Source organism: Paralichthys olivaceus, chromosome 22, assembly GCF_024713975.1.
Source record: "Paralichthys olivaceus isolate ysfri-2021 chromosome 22, ASM2471397v2, whole genome shotgun sequence".
NCBI classification, from domain to species: Eukaryota; Metazoa; Chordata; class Actinopteri; order Pleuronectiformes; family Paralichthyidae; genus Paralichthys; species Paralichthys olivaceus.
The window spans coordinates 6,972,785-6,988,747 of record NC_091114.1 but is presented as its reverse complement, the minus strand read 5'-3'; the positions used below and the strand labels follow the sequence as shown (position 1 = coordinate 6,988,747).

Here is a 15,963-nt window from a genome sequence, read left to right as displayed (position 1 = left end):
AGAACTTAGAAATAAACAGCTTTCTGGTGCCCAATATTTAAGATTAATGTCAAATGATATAACACTTATAGTTATACAGAACAACTCTTTCACTTGCATACAGGCAGTAAAGTAGTGTCAGTAAAATCAATTACAAGATACAGTGGTTTGGGTTGTCTTGTTCAGGCTCCCTGCAAATTCCTGCTCTGCCATCGGTGAAGTTCGGCCGCTTGTAAAACCGCCCTCCTTCATTTACGCTGGATGCTTTTTTATCAACTTGAACCTTTTTCACATGCTTCTCTGACAATAGCAAGCTCAAGAGTGAGGATACGACCTGTTATTGTAGCGTTGGAAGGCAGGCTGTGAGCTGGTTGGCGGGGTCATACGACATGTGAGCTGATGTGACGTAGAGGATGATCTGATGCAGCAACTTGTCTGCTCCTGTAAAACAACAAACACTAAAGTTAACAGCTTGATCTAAAATTGTGGAATACAATTTTTAAACAGGACAAAAAGAAATACAATACTTACCAGGAGTCCCATTGGTGGTGATTGCAGCCTTATAAACCCATTTATATAGGGAAGGATTCTGGATACTTTGTGTTGTACAGTTGCACATTTGTTTTGTTCTTGATTTACACAGTGATGTCAAACAGAGAGTTGAGTTCAGTCCAACTTCAATACTAGTTGGTTTGTCTTTGAGATGTGGAAAGAAATCAGATCCCCTCTGGATTTATCAAAAAGCGTTTATTAATAGTCATAGTAATGTCACACAAATTCACAAGTGTTTAAGACATGTCTGGCTCAGTTTGGTGTGTGTGTCTGCAAGTATGTCTGTGTGGATTCTCTAAACAGTGCAGTTATAAATAAATGACCACAAAGAGAAGGAAAGGTTAAGGTAATATTGCAACAGGAAAATAGAATTCTCATTTTAAGAAGACAAACAGAAAAATGTTGTTCAAAGAGAACATTTAGCACCATCTATCCCGTTATCATATTTAACAGATAATATCATAAAATCATTAAAATCTTGTCTAAAAGCCCCCTACTTAATATAAAAAAATTACCGCTTCTCAAACCACTTTGGAAAAAGTCGTTTTGTTTTTTTATCCTTAATGAGCATACAAACACAGCATTCCATTAGTCATCTTCTCTACGTGAGCAGTGTGCCTATCGTCTACAGGAAAGGTGGTGTTATATTCAAGATAAAGATATCATTTAATATATATCAGGAGAAAAAGACAGGAGTCGAGAGGCGAGCACCAAAGAAACAGCAGCCTCTGCTCCTGATCACACACGACCCCCACATTTCAGTTCTTACAGAGCAATCAGTCACCATAAAAAATATAGGAAAAGAAATAGCAAACTTGTACAACCCCTATTAAAAAAGGGAGAACATTGATATCCAATAAATAGAGGAAACTTTTTAAATTAAATGTACAATGCCAAAAAGAAAAGAAAAATCCAGGCAATACTAAGTCTGCATATCGGAACAAAACAATCAGAGGTACAATACACAAACACCAGATGACAATGATTTTTTCTTTCTTTTTAAAAGAGATCAAGAGTTCATACAGAGATTGAAAAAAATGAACACAAAGACCTGATGATGTGTGACAACTGAATATTAATCTCCAGAGGAAAGAAAAGTAGAACCGGTAAAAACACAAGATTTACAACACACAAGAATCTGAAGAACAAAAAAGAAATCCCCCCCAAAACAACCAAAGTCGTTGAAACCCGTATGTTTTGAAGCATTCCAAACAATTGTATTTTTTAAAATTCTTAATGCTTTAGAAAAATGTTCATATCTCTTATTAGTATTTTTTATTTTGTCTCTTTTCTAAATACAAGGCCAATGTGGTATATATCTAGGCTGATCTAGTTTAGAAAAACAAAACAATAAATTATTTAAAAAAAGACAGCACCTCACAAAAAATTGCAAACAGCTTGTACAAATTTCAGTATTCAAGACGACGACAACAGAAAAAGTTCTTTCTGGTACTGACAGAAACACACCATTGAAACCATCGACCACCCTCCACAGTTTGTTCAATGGCAGCACCGACTGCCCCCTGGGTCTCAGTTTCACTGTTGCCAGGGTTCCTGTATCAAAGCACCATCTGAGAGTAAACTGGTATTTTATTGGCGGCTTGGTATTTCTTTTTGTAAACAGTAATGATGAGTAAACGTATTCAACTGGCTGTTCGGCAAGTATTAGCAGTAGTAGCAAAAAATGATCTTAAATAATGAATGATCAAGTTGAAACCCAAAGTGAAACTGTGTCTTTTGTCCTGGCTTGCAGGAGTTTTGGTTATGGCTGAGGAGGTGCAGGAGAGGAGCTCTGTCACCGGGAGGAGGCCTGGTAAGATGAGAAACACAACCCAGGATTAATTTGCTAATAATGGAATATTTATAACCCACAGCAATAACACTGTACAATTCACACCTCTGATAGTACTTCATGTAATTACTGCTGCAAGAACTGTCAATTTCTGTATTTATTTTGCTCAGATTATATTCAGATTCATTTTACCACATATAGTCACATTTATTATTTTAGTCATGTCAAACAAATACTGCAGTTTTGCACTTTGCTAATCAATGTAGAATAACTGACAGTTGTTTTAATTTCAGGTTGGAAATGAAGCTGAGCCTCTTCGAGACTTCTTCAGTGTCAGAGGTAAGTGTTCACTCACCAGGTTGAAGGAGTCGTAGGTGCTCATGAGCTCCTCTATGCGGTACTGCTCCAGCACCACCACGTTGGTCAGGTTTGGGCTACGCTGACGTGCGCAGTCCTCACAGTGAACCACATAGGATTTCCTGCTGCTGTTCTCACTTGTCACAAACAGCAGATCGAACACCTCCAGCTGTGGCAGAGAAGAACACAGTTATACAAACATTCACAGTGTAGCCAGAGAAACAGAATGTTTGGATCCAAGTAAATCTGTGTTCACTTTCAAATACACTAAACTGCTTTTGTAACCAGCTGTGTTTTAACGCCAGGTTAATACTAAGCACAGTAACTCTGTGATGAATCCTACCATTCATGTTAGACTGTTCTGTTTTATATTTTAACCATATGTTATATATATTTCAGTGTTTCCCTCAGAATTATTTTATGAAATATTTGTCCTAAGCTCTGTCGTGTATCCACAATGACGGAAGCAAAACTAAGACCTCAGACATCTGAACAGTGTTTCATAACAGTGTTTACATAATTGTTTGATTAAAAAAGAAGTAGACAGGACTAAATTGCAACAGTTTAACTTTATTGGCATTTTAATAAACCTACTCATTTATAAGGTAAATCTTAGATATATGAAGCATTATAATCTTCGCACAGCCTCCCATTTGAACAACAAACATTTAACTCTCAAGTTACAAATGCATATATTAGTGATAATAAATGAAGTAGAGATGTACACAGTTACGTTTATATATCTAAGTAATATATATTCTATAGTACTGTCAGGCGATTAAAAAAATTAATCTAATTAATTACAGGATTTGTAATTAATTAATTGAATTAATCGCATTTTAATGTCATATCTGCTAAAGGTCCCCAAGTAAAGTATTTGAATTCTAGGACGTTAAAAATGTGTAGTGCATGACTAATCAATTGAATCCACTAAGAAGAGAAGATTTGGAATCCAAATTTTTATCGGTGAAGTCTGCTGCTTCATAAATGAAATTCAAAAGTAAAAGGTCAAGCACATCAGCAAACCAATTAGGCCAGGTGCATTATTCAAAAATGCAATACAAATACAGTTAAATAAATAAAATTCAGAAATAAAATAAGGCTGAGTCTCAAGGCACTTAAGCTCTCAATTCCAAATGAATACTCAAGCTGACTTAATACAGCAATTCAAAATGAATAATAGAAGTATAACATGCCTCTAAATGAGGCAACATCGAGAACAAGACGCCAACAGGCATTTTTTCAGCAAGCGTGGGTTAGCGAAGTGAGCTCACCGTAGCACTAGTTCCACTGTTACGGGTGCTAGTGCTACCGTGAGCACTGTTATACTTCTATTATTCATTTTGAATTGCTGTATTAAGTCAGCTTGAGTATTTATTTTGAATTGAGAGCTTAAGTGCCACACAGTTACGTTTATATAGCTAAGTAATATATATTCTCTAGTGCTGTCAGGCGATTAAAAAAATTAATCTAATTAATTAATTAATCGCATTTTAATGTCATATCTGCTAAAGGTCCCCAAATAAAGTATTTGAATTCTAGGACGTTAAAAATGTGTAGTGCATGACTAATCAATTGAATCCACTAAGAAGAGAAGATGAATGAAATTCAAAAGTAAAAGGTCAAGCACATCAGCAAACCAATTAGGCCAGGTGCATTATTCAAAAATGCAATACAAATACAGTTAAATAAATAAAATTCTGAAATAAAATAAGGCTGAGTCTCAAGGCACTTAAGCTCTCAATTCCAAATGAATACTCAAGCTGACTTAATACAGCAATTCAAAATGAATAATAGAAGTATAACATGCCTCTAAATGAGGCAACATCGAGAACAAGACGCCAACAGGCATTTTTTCAGCAAGCGTGGGTTAGCGAAGTGAGCTCACTGTAGCACTAGTTCCACTGTTACGGACGCTAGTGCTACTGTGAGCACTGTTATACTTCTATTATTCATTTTGAATTGCTGTATTAAGTCGGCTTGAGTATTTATTTTGAATTGAGAGCTTAAGTGCCACACAGTTACGTTTATATATCTAAGTAATATATATTCTCTAGTGCTGTCAGGCAATTAAAAAAATTAATCTAATTAATTACAGGATTTGTAATTAATTAATCGCATTTTAATGTCATATCTGCTAAAGGTCCCCAAATAAAGTATTTGAATTCTAGGACGTTAAAAATGTGTAGTGCATGACTAATCAATTGAATCCACTAAGAAGAGAAGATTTGGAATCCAAATTTTTATCGGTGAAGTCTGCTGCTTCATAAATGAAATTCAAAAGTAAAAGGTCAAGCACATCAGCAAACCAATTAGGTCAGGTGCATTATTCAAAAATGCAATACAAATACAGTTAAATAAATAAAATTCAGAAATAAAATAAGGCTGAGTCTCAAGGCACTTAAGCTCTCAATTCAAAATAAATACTCAAGCCGACTTAATACAGCAATTCAAAATGAATAATAGAAGTATAACATGCCTCTAAATGAGGCAACATCGAGAACAAGACGCCAACAGGCATTTTTTCAGCAAGCGTGGGTTAGCGAAGTGAGCTCACCGTAGCACTAGTTCCACTGTTACAGGTGCTAGTGCTACCGTGAGCACTGTTATACTTCTATTATTCATTTTGAATTGCTGTATTAAGTCGGCTTGAGTATTTATTTTGAATTGAGAGCTTAAGTGCCACACAGTTACGTTTATATATCTAAGTAATATATATTCTCTAGTGCTGTCAGGCGATTAAAAAAATTAATCTAATTAATTAATCGCATTTTAATGTCTTATCTGCTAAAGGTCCCCAAATAAAGTATTTGAATTCTAGGACGTTAAAAATTTGTAGTGCATGACTAATCAATTGAATCCACTAAGAAGAGAAGATGAATGAAATTCAAAAGTAAAAGGTCAAGCACATCAGCAAACCAATTAGGCCAGGTGCATTATTCAAAAATGCAATACAAATACAGTTAAATAAATAAAATTCTGAAATAAAATAAGGCTGAGTCTCAAGGCACTTAAGCTCTCAATTCCAAATGAATACTCAAGCTGACTTAATACAGCAATTCAAAATGAATAATAGAAGTATAACATGCCTCTAAATGAGGCAACATCGAGAACAAGACGCCAACAGGCATTTTTTCAGCAAGCGTGGGTTAGCGAAGTGAGCTCACCGTAGCACTAGTTCCACTGTTACGGGTGCTAGTGCTACCGTGAGCACTGTTATACTTCTATTATTCATTTTGAATTGCTGTATTAAGTCAGCTTGAGTATTTATTTTGAATTGAGAGCTTAAGTGCCACACAGTTACGTTTATATATCTAAGTAATGTATATTCTCTAGTGCTGTCAGGCGATTAAAAAAATTAATCTAATTAATTAATTAATCGCATTTTAATGTCATATCTGCTAAAGGTCCCCAAATAAAGTATTTGAATTCTAGGACGTTAAAAATGTGTAGTGCATGACTAATCAATTGAATCCACTAAGAAGAGAAGATGAATGAAATTCAAAAGTAAAAGGTCAAGCACATCAGCAAACCAATTAGGCCAGGTGCATTGTTCAAAAATGCAATACAAATACAGTTAAATAAATAAAATTCTGAAATAAAATAAGGCTGAGTCTCAAGGCACTTAAGCTCTCAATTCAAAATGAATACTCAAGCTGACTTAATACAGCAATTCAAAATGAATAATAGAAGTATAACATGCCTCTAAATGAGGCAACATCGAGAACAAGACGCCAACAGGCATTTTTTCAGCAAGCGTGGGTTAGCGAAGTGAGCTCACCGTAGCACTAGTTCCACTGTTACGGGTGCTAGTGCTACTGTGAGCACTGTTATACTTCTATTATTCATTTTGAATTGCTGTATTAAGTCAGCTTGAGTATTTATTTTGAATTGAGAGCTTAAGTGCCTTGAGACTCAGCCTTATTTTATTTCTGAATTTAATTTATTTAACTGTATTTGTATTGCATTTTTGAATAATGCACCTGGCCTAATTGGTTTGCTGATGTGCTTGACCTTTTACTTTTGAATTTCATGCTAGTGCTCACGGTAGCACCCGTAACAGTGGAACTTGTCCGGACATAGCATTTAAGTGATACGTCAGACTGGAGCAGCTTCGGTGATAAGAAAACTCCTTTTTACAAAACCTGCAAATCACCATGTCTAAGCTCTTTTTAAAAATAAACTTGCCGTTCAAAGGCCCTAGTAACGATTTACTCGCCTCGCTCCCCTGAGTCCATGTTTGTTGTTACTCTGCCTTGTTTGTTTGCCTAGCGACGCAAGCAGGAAGTGGCATAGCACTGCCAAGTAGCCTACGGGTCCTTCAATGGGCCAAATTTAAAATGCTCGCGCATTGAATAGCCACCTTTGATACTCATAATTAATTGCGATAATTTTAATAACGTGTTAATTTGTAGTGTAATTAATTAATCTAATTAACGCGCTAAACTGACAGCCCTAATATTCTCATGTTTATCAGTGTAGGATTTATTGCAAGTCCTGGCTAGGTTTATTAACTTTACCTTTATGCTCATTTTAAGTTCAAATTCATTGGTATAATGTAAATGAACTGCAGATATAAATATCACTTGTTACTGACTACTAGCACTTACATCACATTCGTTGCAGTAGTAAGCAGGCTCATCTTTGACCCGACTCTGATAGGAAATCTTCTTTCCATCAGCCACCAGTTGGTCCCTCAGGATCTGGATGTGCTTCATGGACTGCAGCAGGCAGTGTCTGACAAGAAGGTTAACACACAAATATTTATATTAAGTTACTATTAACTGTTAATGCTCCAATGTGCAACTGATTATCCTGTGCACTTCATCAGTATTTAAAGGCCCTTCAGGTAGAAAGTGGTTTGCAGTGGCTTCTTCCTTTCTTTTATTTTTTTGGGCTCTTTACGCCTTTAATGGACAGGACAGTTGAAGAGAGACAGGAGAGAGGGGGAATGACATGCAGTAAAGGGCTGTCCGATGCTACCGACCACCCTGGAGCGCAGGGTGTCTAAGCACATGCAGAGTGTATGTTTGAATGTTACTAAAGCATGAAGTCCTGCTCTTGAATAAAAATAGGAAAAGTCTTGACAGTTCAGTGCCACAGGAGGCCACTCTCTGGTCTCTAAGGGCAACCTGCTCTACTTCCTGCACCACAGCCAACATGAGCCTCAGCATAATATACAGCAATTTCACAACTTATAAGTAGGACTATTTGTAGGTATGTAACTCACTTGAGCATCTTGTATGTGTCTGGATCTGTGATCTTGAGGGTGCGGGCCACGTTCCAGGAGACATGAATCATGGGGACGATGGACTTCACCTTCTTTACTTCGTTCCACTCAAACCTCTCCAGGGCCAGCTGGTACTGGTAGGCTGCACATGAGACAGTGTTAGAGTAAGAGCAGTCTTCTAAAAGTTTTCTTTCTGCATTCTGCCACTAGGTGGCGCGGTCTTACCATTGAGAGGCCCAACATTCCAGGCGATGTTGTTGCACCAACCCACAGCCTGAACCCAGTGAACGGTTCCAGCATTGATCCACACCAAGTCTCCAGGGCGCTGGATGAAGCGGTACACTGGGATATTGGCGTTGTAGAGGTCCTCCAGCACTGGCCACCAGGACCCCGTCAGATAGTCCACACCGTGCCTGTGCACACAACATTGTAAGTTATTGTTTGTATAAAATTGTGCTTGACAAACAGAATGAGGCTGTGTATACTCACTTTTCACAGAAGTCGCTGATGGCCTGCCAGTAATTCTCATGGACAGAAAACCACTCACAGTCTCCAGGACCAATGTTGATGTTCACTGAGCAGAAGTTATTATTCTCCTGGTGACCTGTTGAATAAACGCAACATGTCCTCAGTACTGCTGAATGGGATTTGATTTTGTTGAGATTGAACAGATCTTTATACTCAGGTATTCCCTATAGGGTTGGGTACAGAGACTGGCACCAGTACCCACAAGACTGAGTAACAACATAGATTTTGGTGCCTGAGGTGTGGACTGAAGTAGTTGTCCTGCGTGCAGACAACACAAACATAGCCACACACTCTCTACATTGCTCGGCAGCACGTAACGTTAGCCTATGGTAGCTACCACCAACTCAGCACCACAAAGAGCTTTATCAGTGAAACGTGTGGTTGTATTTAATGCAAAAGACCTGATTGATGACAGACTTGCTGCTAAGATTATTATGTGTTTTTGTTATGCCACTTATTTGTATATTTAACTTATGTACACTTTAATCGCTGTTTTAAATTTTAACTCCAAATTTGCCGTAGCAATGAAGAAAAAAGTATTGGTGCCGGTAACGATACCCAACCATAATCTAGACATAACAGGCTCCCCTACCTGGCGTGCGGCTCCCTGGAACCTTCATGTAGAGCTGCACCGTGTTCATGCCGAGGATGGTATGCCCCACGTGGCTCAGCATGTTTCCACTTGATGCTACACGCATAAATGCTGGCAGCTTCTGTAACTCCTGCAGCTGGGGCTTCCACCTGAGCACAGAGACAACAGGCTCAATGTAACAACAGTAATCTCTAGTGAGTTGTCAGGATTATACTGAAGTGTTGAGACATGGCCACAATCATGCAGCGCAACATGTGGAAAGACATTTAGTGTGTAACAGATGCTGTTAGGTCATGAGAGTACTAGTGTTTGATGTGTGGCTCACCTCTTGGGATCTGATAAGTCAATGTTTGTGCCAAATTTAATGATCTTCCCCACTGGTTTCTGCTCAGCACTGAGGAGAAGAACATTTTTACAACATTATTATGAATTACTTAACACTGGATTGTTCCTGTTTAGCTTGGTTTGAAAAGTGTCTTTACCTGCTACTTTCTTTAGAGCTGTCCTTGATGGGAGTATCAGAACAGCTGGATGGCTTCTTCTCCTTCTCATCATCTTCATCCTCCTCCTCATCACTGCCTTTCTCTTCCTGAAGACAGAAATCATGACAACACAAAACCGTTACACGGATACAATAACATGCAGAGTAAATGAACGTGGTGTATAATAAAAACATTATCAGAACTACTACAGGTGTAGTGTGAGATGATGTGTACCTGGAGACTCTCTTGGAAGCTGGAGGCCTGGTACTGGGCGTACTTGGCGATGGTTGTGTGGGAGCGGCTGCTCTCACAGGGCCACGTCTGACCCGTCCCACTGGGGTCCCAGTTTTCATCAGCAGGCTGCTGCACCTGAGTCCTCACCTCCACCGCCTGCTCTGCGTTGGCCTCCACCAGTGACTTAGTAGAAAACAGTCCTAGATCTTAACACAAAGAATGGGAATGTGAGGAAGTTGTGCAAACAATGACACGTGGCTAGAGTCACTATCATTAATCCATAAGGATCAGTAGAGATTACAACGAGTTTCTCATGTCAACAAATTGGATGTGTAAACATACTGAGTCTTAGAGATCCAGCCAGGCCTCTGATGACAGTAACAGGATTCTTCGGGTCTGTACAGAACTGCAGCAGCACAGGGGAGAAGGCGTCTCTCTTACTCTCCAACTGCACATGGAAAAAAGTCATGTTAGTGCACAGACACACATATATTTTCTTCATGCCCCACAAGAGGGCGCAGTTACCTTGAATATAAAGTCAAATGTATGTTATATTGCTCAAAGAATGCATTAACTGTACTCTATGATAAAGCAAAGTGGAATCTATGTTATAGTTATTTGCTATAATGTTAATGTATCACATCCTAAGACAGAGGCTAAAGTAAGGTGACGTGTGTGAGAAATGTAGTGCACATAGTGACATACATAGATACTGGGCGTAGGAGGGTTCAGTTTCTCTCTAGGAATGGGTTCCTCTGAGGTCATGACGGGCTTCACAGAGAAGGCTGGCAGCAAGTAAGATTCTCTGAACTTCCCTGTGACTCTGGCTCCCCTGGAACAGGAGAAAAGAAGACATATTAAACATCAAGTTGCAGAACAGGTGTCCCTGTGAACTATGTGGTGTTTTTTTTTTTCAAAACCAATCCCAGAGATATTCAAAAAGCCTGATGAAATGTGACATTAAATCCATTATTAGAAAAGACTTCCGTCACATTGCACTTACTTGCAAGACCTGATGATTTCACTGGCTGTGTTCTTGATGGTGATTTCTTCCAGTGGGATTCTCTTCTCCTCAACCTCAGAGGCGATGAATGTCTCCCTGTCGCCGCTCTCCACTTTTATCAGGCGAATCTTAAGCTCCTTGGGTGGCCCGTCTGACAGCGCCTTCAGTTTCAAGAAGTCTGTGGAACCCAATGAAGAACCTGATTCGGAGCCTCTCCTGAGCTCAGAGGATCTTTCTCCGGAACTCCGCGAGGTCCACTCTGCCTGCTCTCCTTCGCTGGCGGAGCTGGCACCTGATGCTTCCTTGTGTTTCTTTTCATAGTGACTGCGGTTCTTCTCGGAGCCCTCTTTACTCTGGAGGTTGAGGTCACCGAGAATTCTGCGATCCTTCTTCTCTTTATGGCTCTTACTGTCTTTGTGCCGTTTGTGGCTGGAGCTGGAATGGGTGGAAGATGACGATGATGATGAAAGTGCCATCTCCTCTCTTTTTTCTCTATGTTTCTTCTTTTCTTTTCTGTCTTCGTGCTTTCTGCTGCTACTGTGGCTGTGACCATGCTTCCTTTTCTTGTCTTTCTCCCTCTCTCTATCCCTGTTTCTGTCTTTATCTCTGCGTTCTTTGACTTTGTCAGGTTTGTGGCTCTCCTCCACTCTGCCATGACTGTCAGATTTATCAAGGTTCTTCTTAGGAAGTGACTGTTGACTAAGAATGACCTCGCAGCTCTTGCCCAACTCTGCCAGAGAAGACTCCGAGATGGTTGTCAGCTGTTGCTCCTCCTTTACAACTTTAATAGGCATGATAGTGGGAACACTCTCCCTTTTGATAGAGTTTTTGATTTCCTCTGTAGTTTCTCTATTGTCTCTCCAGATGTCAGCGTCCTCCATTTTTAGTTTCTTTTCTTCCAGCAGAGGAGGGGGAGAAGACTTTAGAGCAGGGACAGCTGGACTGAACGGTGGATTGGTTGAATCTGACGTGGGGGAGCCACTTTGCTGCTGACGGCAAATATCTGGACCTAGAGATAGCGATGAGGAGTATTTGACCCCAACTAGAGCAGATGGAGGGGGTCTCCCAAAGGGCCCACCTCGATATGCGTACCTCTGGCTCTCTAGGACTGTTTCTCGGGACTTGAACATGTTGTTGACATCTGTCTGGTGAAGGTGGGGTCTTTGGGGTGGTGGTGAACAAGATGGAGTTTCAGAATCCTCTTCATCATCGTCCTCATCAGCCTCACTTTTTGTCTGCTCGGGGAGGCCATAAAGTTTAGCCAGGTCACTGTGGCGATAATTGGTGTTTCCTACTCCCATTCCCATGTCCATTGACTGTTTGGAGACATTTAGAGATGGTTTAAGATATTCCTCATCCTCCTCGTTGAGAGAAGACGTTCGGCTGCAGGGGGATGCCAGAGAGCCTTGACGGCTGAGAACAGGAGGACTAGCATGGGGGTTGGATCCAAAGTCTTCCTGGCTGGGCTGATGCTTCGTAGCTGGCACAAGGTCTGGGGCACACAGGTAGCTCTTGATAGGCTGGACACCGGGAGAAAAGTTGTCGAGGAGACCTGAGGAGCCGGTCTTCTCGCTGTTATACATCTCCTCTTCCTTTTTGATAGACTCGTCCAGCATGGCCATTATGTTTGCCAGACCATCAGGGAGCAGTGTGGACAACTCCGAGGGCTCTTCCTCAAACTGAGCACTGTCTGAGTCGCTGCTGGTGGCATTGTCCAAGCCACTTCCTGTCACCCGCTTGAGAATGCCCCCTGATGAGCTGGAGGATAACGGTGGTGGTGGAGGGTTTTCTCTGGGGAAGGCTTGATACAGTTTGGGGGGCTCTCTAAGTGCCAAGCTGGGGAGAGAGTGATGGATGCCGTCTCTCTCCCTGGATGTGTCTTTGGATTGGTTGGGTGCGGCTTGCATTGCCGGGGGCTTGTTGCTGAATGCCGGCTGGTTCATCCCTGAGGTATTGTGTGTTGATGAGGGACTGAATGTCGTTCCGCCATTGTTGCTCCACATCTCCCTCTGCCTCTGCTTTTCTCGAGCGTACTCAGTCTGAGGTGTAAGCGGAGGCGGCCGCAGCCTCTCTACAAGAGTTGTGGTGGTGGGTGTCTGGCCTGGTGGACAGGGGAGTACGCCGCCGCGGCTCAGCCAGGGGTAGATGGGTGAGGCCTGCGAACTGGGGGGTGGAGGACCTGAAGGTGGGGCAGGCACAGAAGAGAGGCGAGGGGGTGGGGGTGTTTGAGAGGAGTTGCTGGAGAGTAGTCTCTCCAGGTTTTCAATAGCAGTCTGTTCTTTGCCCTTTGCACTGCACACTTCCTCCTCCCTCTTCCACTCCATCCTCCTTTTCTCCTCTTTTTCTCTCTCCAGTTCTCTTTGCTTTTTCTTTTCTTCCTCCTGCCTCTCCAGCTCTTTCTTCTTTCTCTCCAGCTCCTGCCGCTCCGCTTCTCGCCGCTCCCTCCTCTTCCTTTCCCGCTCCTTCTTCTCCCACTCTCGCTTTTTCCTCTCCTCCTCCCGTCTCTCGTATTCTCTCTTTTTCCTCTCCTCCTCCTGCCTTTCCATTTCTCTTCTTTTCCGCTCCTCTTCTTGCCTCCTCCTTCGCTCTTGCTCCTGCCTCTCCCATTCTCTCCTCCTCCTCTCCTCTTCCTGTCTCTCCACTTCTCTCTTTTTCCTTTCCTCCTCCTTCTTTTCCAGCTCTTTCCTCTTCCTCTCCTCATCCTGCTTTTGCCTCATCTCCCATTCTTTCTTGCGCCTCTCCTCTTCTCTTGCTTTTCTCTCTTGCTGCTCTCTGTCCCTCTTCCTCCTTTCTTCAGCTTGCATGTGTCCCTCCAGCTCAGCATCGAGCTTGTCTAGAGCCTCCTCAATGGATTGGGGCATAGCGGTTGGAGCTGGTGGATGAATGTGGGACTGAGCGTACACCTGTGTGGAGGCAGAGTCTGGTCGATGACCCAGTCTGGAGGAGAGGATCTGATTAGATGGCTGAGAGGCAGAGTTGACAGTGGAGCGAGGAGCTGGGCAGTAAGTAGCAGGAGAGCGAGGGAGTGGATTTGAAACTCTGCTTGTTATAACACTGTCCCCTGCCCTCTGGTGCCCTGAGGAGAACAAAGATGAGGAGGAAAATACAGGAGGTTGCTCCAGTTCAGCCTGAGGATAATATGACGTCTTCCCCTTCACGGGCAGAGACTTGGTGGGTCCCTGCTGTTGTGGTCTGGGTGGCCCATGTTGGTGAGGCTGGTTGGCAGTGGGAGCTTGTCCTCTCTGACCACCTGGCTGCAGCAGAGCATTCAGCTGAGAGGTGGAGCTAATGACGGCACTGGTGGAGGTATGGAGTACTGGCTCTCGACCTCTTTGCCAACTGCTATTAGTGCGGCCATTGTTCACAGAGCAGCCAGCAGGGGGCGATGTGGTTGCCGCGGCGTCACTGGCCATAGATAAACCCCCGGAGTTACGGCTGTTGCCACTGACGGAGCTGGGGGCCTGCGATATGGGAACATTGGGGGTGATGACAGGTGTCCGAGTGGAGTTGGTTGGGGGCAGAGGACTGATGTGATGGTGATGCTGGGAGGGAACCCGTCTATCCACGGCCTGATTGTGGCTCTGCTGGTGATGAGGTAGCAGTCCTGGAGGCCTGTAGATGCCTGATTCCTGAAGAAACACACAAGGAACAATATAAATCATTACATTTAACAAATAGCTCTTTCTTAACAACTGTGCCCTGGCTTTAGATTTTTAGCCTCTTTATTTCCAAAACACAATGTACAAATGAGCTACTGCATGAATGACTTGTGCTCACCAGGGAGTGACTGCTGGGCCTGCTCTGGTATCTCCAGGCCTCGTGGGGCCCAGTTGGCTGTTGCTGCGATACTGAGGTGCTGCTGGCAAGTGGAGGAGGAGGAGGAGGAGGGGGACCCTGGTGCCCCAGCCCTGGATGAGGCTGGAAGTGGCTGTAAGGCACACTGCTACTGCTGGTTGCAGGAGGGTTTGCTGGTGACAATTGGGCGTGTACGTGTTGATCTCTGTCCCCCCTGGTTAGGGTAGATGCTGTGTAAGAGGTAGCTTGGCAGCCACCTTGGCCCCCGATGAGGGGGCCTCTCTGGTTGTGAGGACCACGAGGCTCCATGGCCTGGCAGGTTGGTGCCAACCCTAGTTTGGAGCCTGGAGTGGAGTAGGAAGAGTGAGGGGACTGATGGTTTACAGCCTGAGGTTGGAATGTGTCTTTCTGGAGCTGAGGAGCACATCCCTGGTTGTAGCTCCCTGGAGAGGAGTTGGGTGGAGGGGAGAGGTTTGAAGGGGTGGAAGAGGCAGGAGAGGACTTTTGGGTGTAGCTGCCCATTCTTTGTTTGTTGTTTTCCTGTTGAATCGTACCAAAAGAAAGCAACAGTTGGATTATTAGTGACAAACTGAAGGATCTGTTCACTGCTGTACTTAACTAAACAAGGAAAAGGAAATCAATTAGTGTTATGTGCAACACAGTGAACAATACTCTCAGAGTATCAGACAGCTAATAGATTCAATACATCTTTACGGCAGCACTCAATCCAATTAAGGTTTGCCTATTGATTGTGGTCAACAGTAAAATATTAACCCCTGGCTACAACTAACGTTTAGTCAATGAAGTGATATTTTCTTACTGTTCGGACGTGGAACTCCTGTGATGGTGGGTTCTTGCGGTCAGAGGTGTGGGGCTGCCAGGGAGTGTTGTTGTCCTTGTGCAGGGGGTTCCAGAGGGCAGGTTTTTGAGGAAGATGGTGGATTGACGACTGCTGCTGAGACAACAAAGACTGGCCAGAACCAGGGAAACGCTGCAGCCCAGGGTGGGATACCTGCACAGGGAGTGAAACAATATAATAATTACCAATAAAAATGACAAAACAAAAAAAGACCTTGCATCGTGGCTTTTTTGGTATTAAAAGAAATAAATGTATTCAATACCTGATCTGAACTTTTTTTCCTCTTGCTTGGGCTGGGACAGTCCTCGGCAGAGGGAGGGTGGGAGGATGGGTGCAGGGATGGCAGAGGAGTGTGCTGGATAACAGAGTGCTCTCCCAACGGAGGGCCCGGTCTCTTCAGTTGACCCCCAAGCATCTTCCCTGGGTAGCCCCTCTGCTGTGAATAGAAAAAGGTAAGAATCAGTTTTATGGCAGATCATTCCAAAGCTCAGTGATGATGTCTATGACTTCGACCTGTCTGGCTGCAGCAGAAACGACAACCAGAATATAGATTGTACGAT

At 42.8% G+C, this 15,963-nt stretch overlaps 1 protein-coding gene and 1 long non-coding RNA gene across 9 annotated transcripts in view; one reads left to right on the top strand and one right to left on the bottom strand.

Annotated features, from left to right (window-relative positions):
• Positions 1-711: 711 nt before the first annotated feature.
• kdm6ba (lysine (K)-specific demethylase 6B, a) overlaps positions 712-15,963 on the bottom strand; it is a 93,141-nt gene continuing 77,889 nt past the window's right edge. For 5 of the 7 annotated variants that reach the window (XM_069519223.1, XM_069519224.1, XM_069519225.1 and 2 more), the window contains 16 exons: positions 15,666-15,839; positions 15,365-15,556; positions 14,527-15,084; positions 10,750-14,378; positions 10,452-10,578; positions 10,089-10,194; positions 9,747-9,952; positions 9,513-9,619; positions 9,356-9,424; positions 9,031-9,179; positions 8,400-8,514; positions 8,136-8,323; positions 7,911-8,052; positions 7,291-7,417; positions 2,679-2,849; positions 712-2,341 (listed from right to left, as the gene is read on the bottom strand). In XM_069519223.1, the coding sequence (XP_069375324.1) occupies positions 2,327-2,341; positions 2,679-2,849; positions 7,291-7,417; positions 7,911-8,052; positions 8,136-8,323; positions 8,400-8,514; positions 9,031-9,179; positions 9,356-9,424; positions 9,513-9,619; positions 9,747-9,952; positions 10,089-10,194; positions 10,452-10,578; positions 10,750-14,378; positions 14,527-15,084; positions 15,365-15,556; positions 15,666-15,839 (6,075 nt within the window). In that variant the 3' untranslated portion in view covers positions 712-2,326. The remainder of the gene's footprint in view (positions 2,342-2,678; positions 2,850-7,290; positions 7,418-7,910; positions 8,053-8,135; positions 8,324-8,399; positions 8,515-9,030; positions 9,180-9,355; positions 9,425-9,512; positions 9,620-9,746; positions 9,953-10,088; positions 10,195-10,451; positions 10,579-10,749; positions 14,379-14,526; positions 15,085-15,364; positions 15,557-15,665; positions 15,840-15,963) is intronic. The other 2 variants (XM_069519228.1, XM_069519229.1) reach the window with 1 other exon arrangement.
• LOC138406636 (uncharacterized) lies at positions 2,242-9,717 on the top strand. 2 transcript variants are annotated; one of them, XR_011240022.1, is made up of 4 exons: positions 2,242-2,344; positions 2,617-2,662; positions 8,121-8,339; positions 9,529-9,717. It is a non-coding gene; the product is annotated as an uncharacterized lncRNA (long non-coding RNA). The 2 variants fall into 2 exon arrangements; XR_011240023.1 differs by lacking the exons at positions 2,242-2,344; positions 2,617-2,662 and adding an exon at positions 7,331-7,428.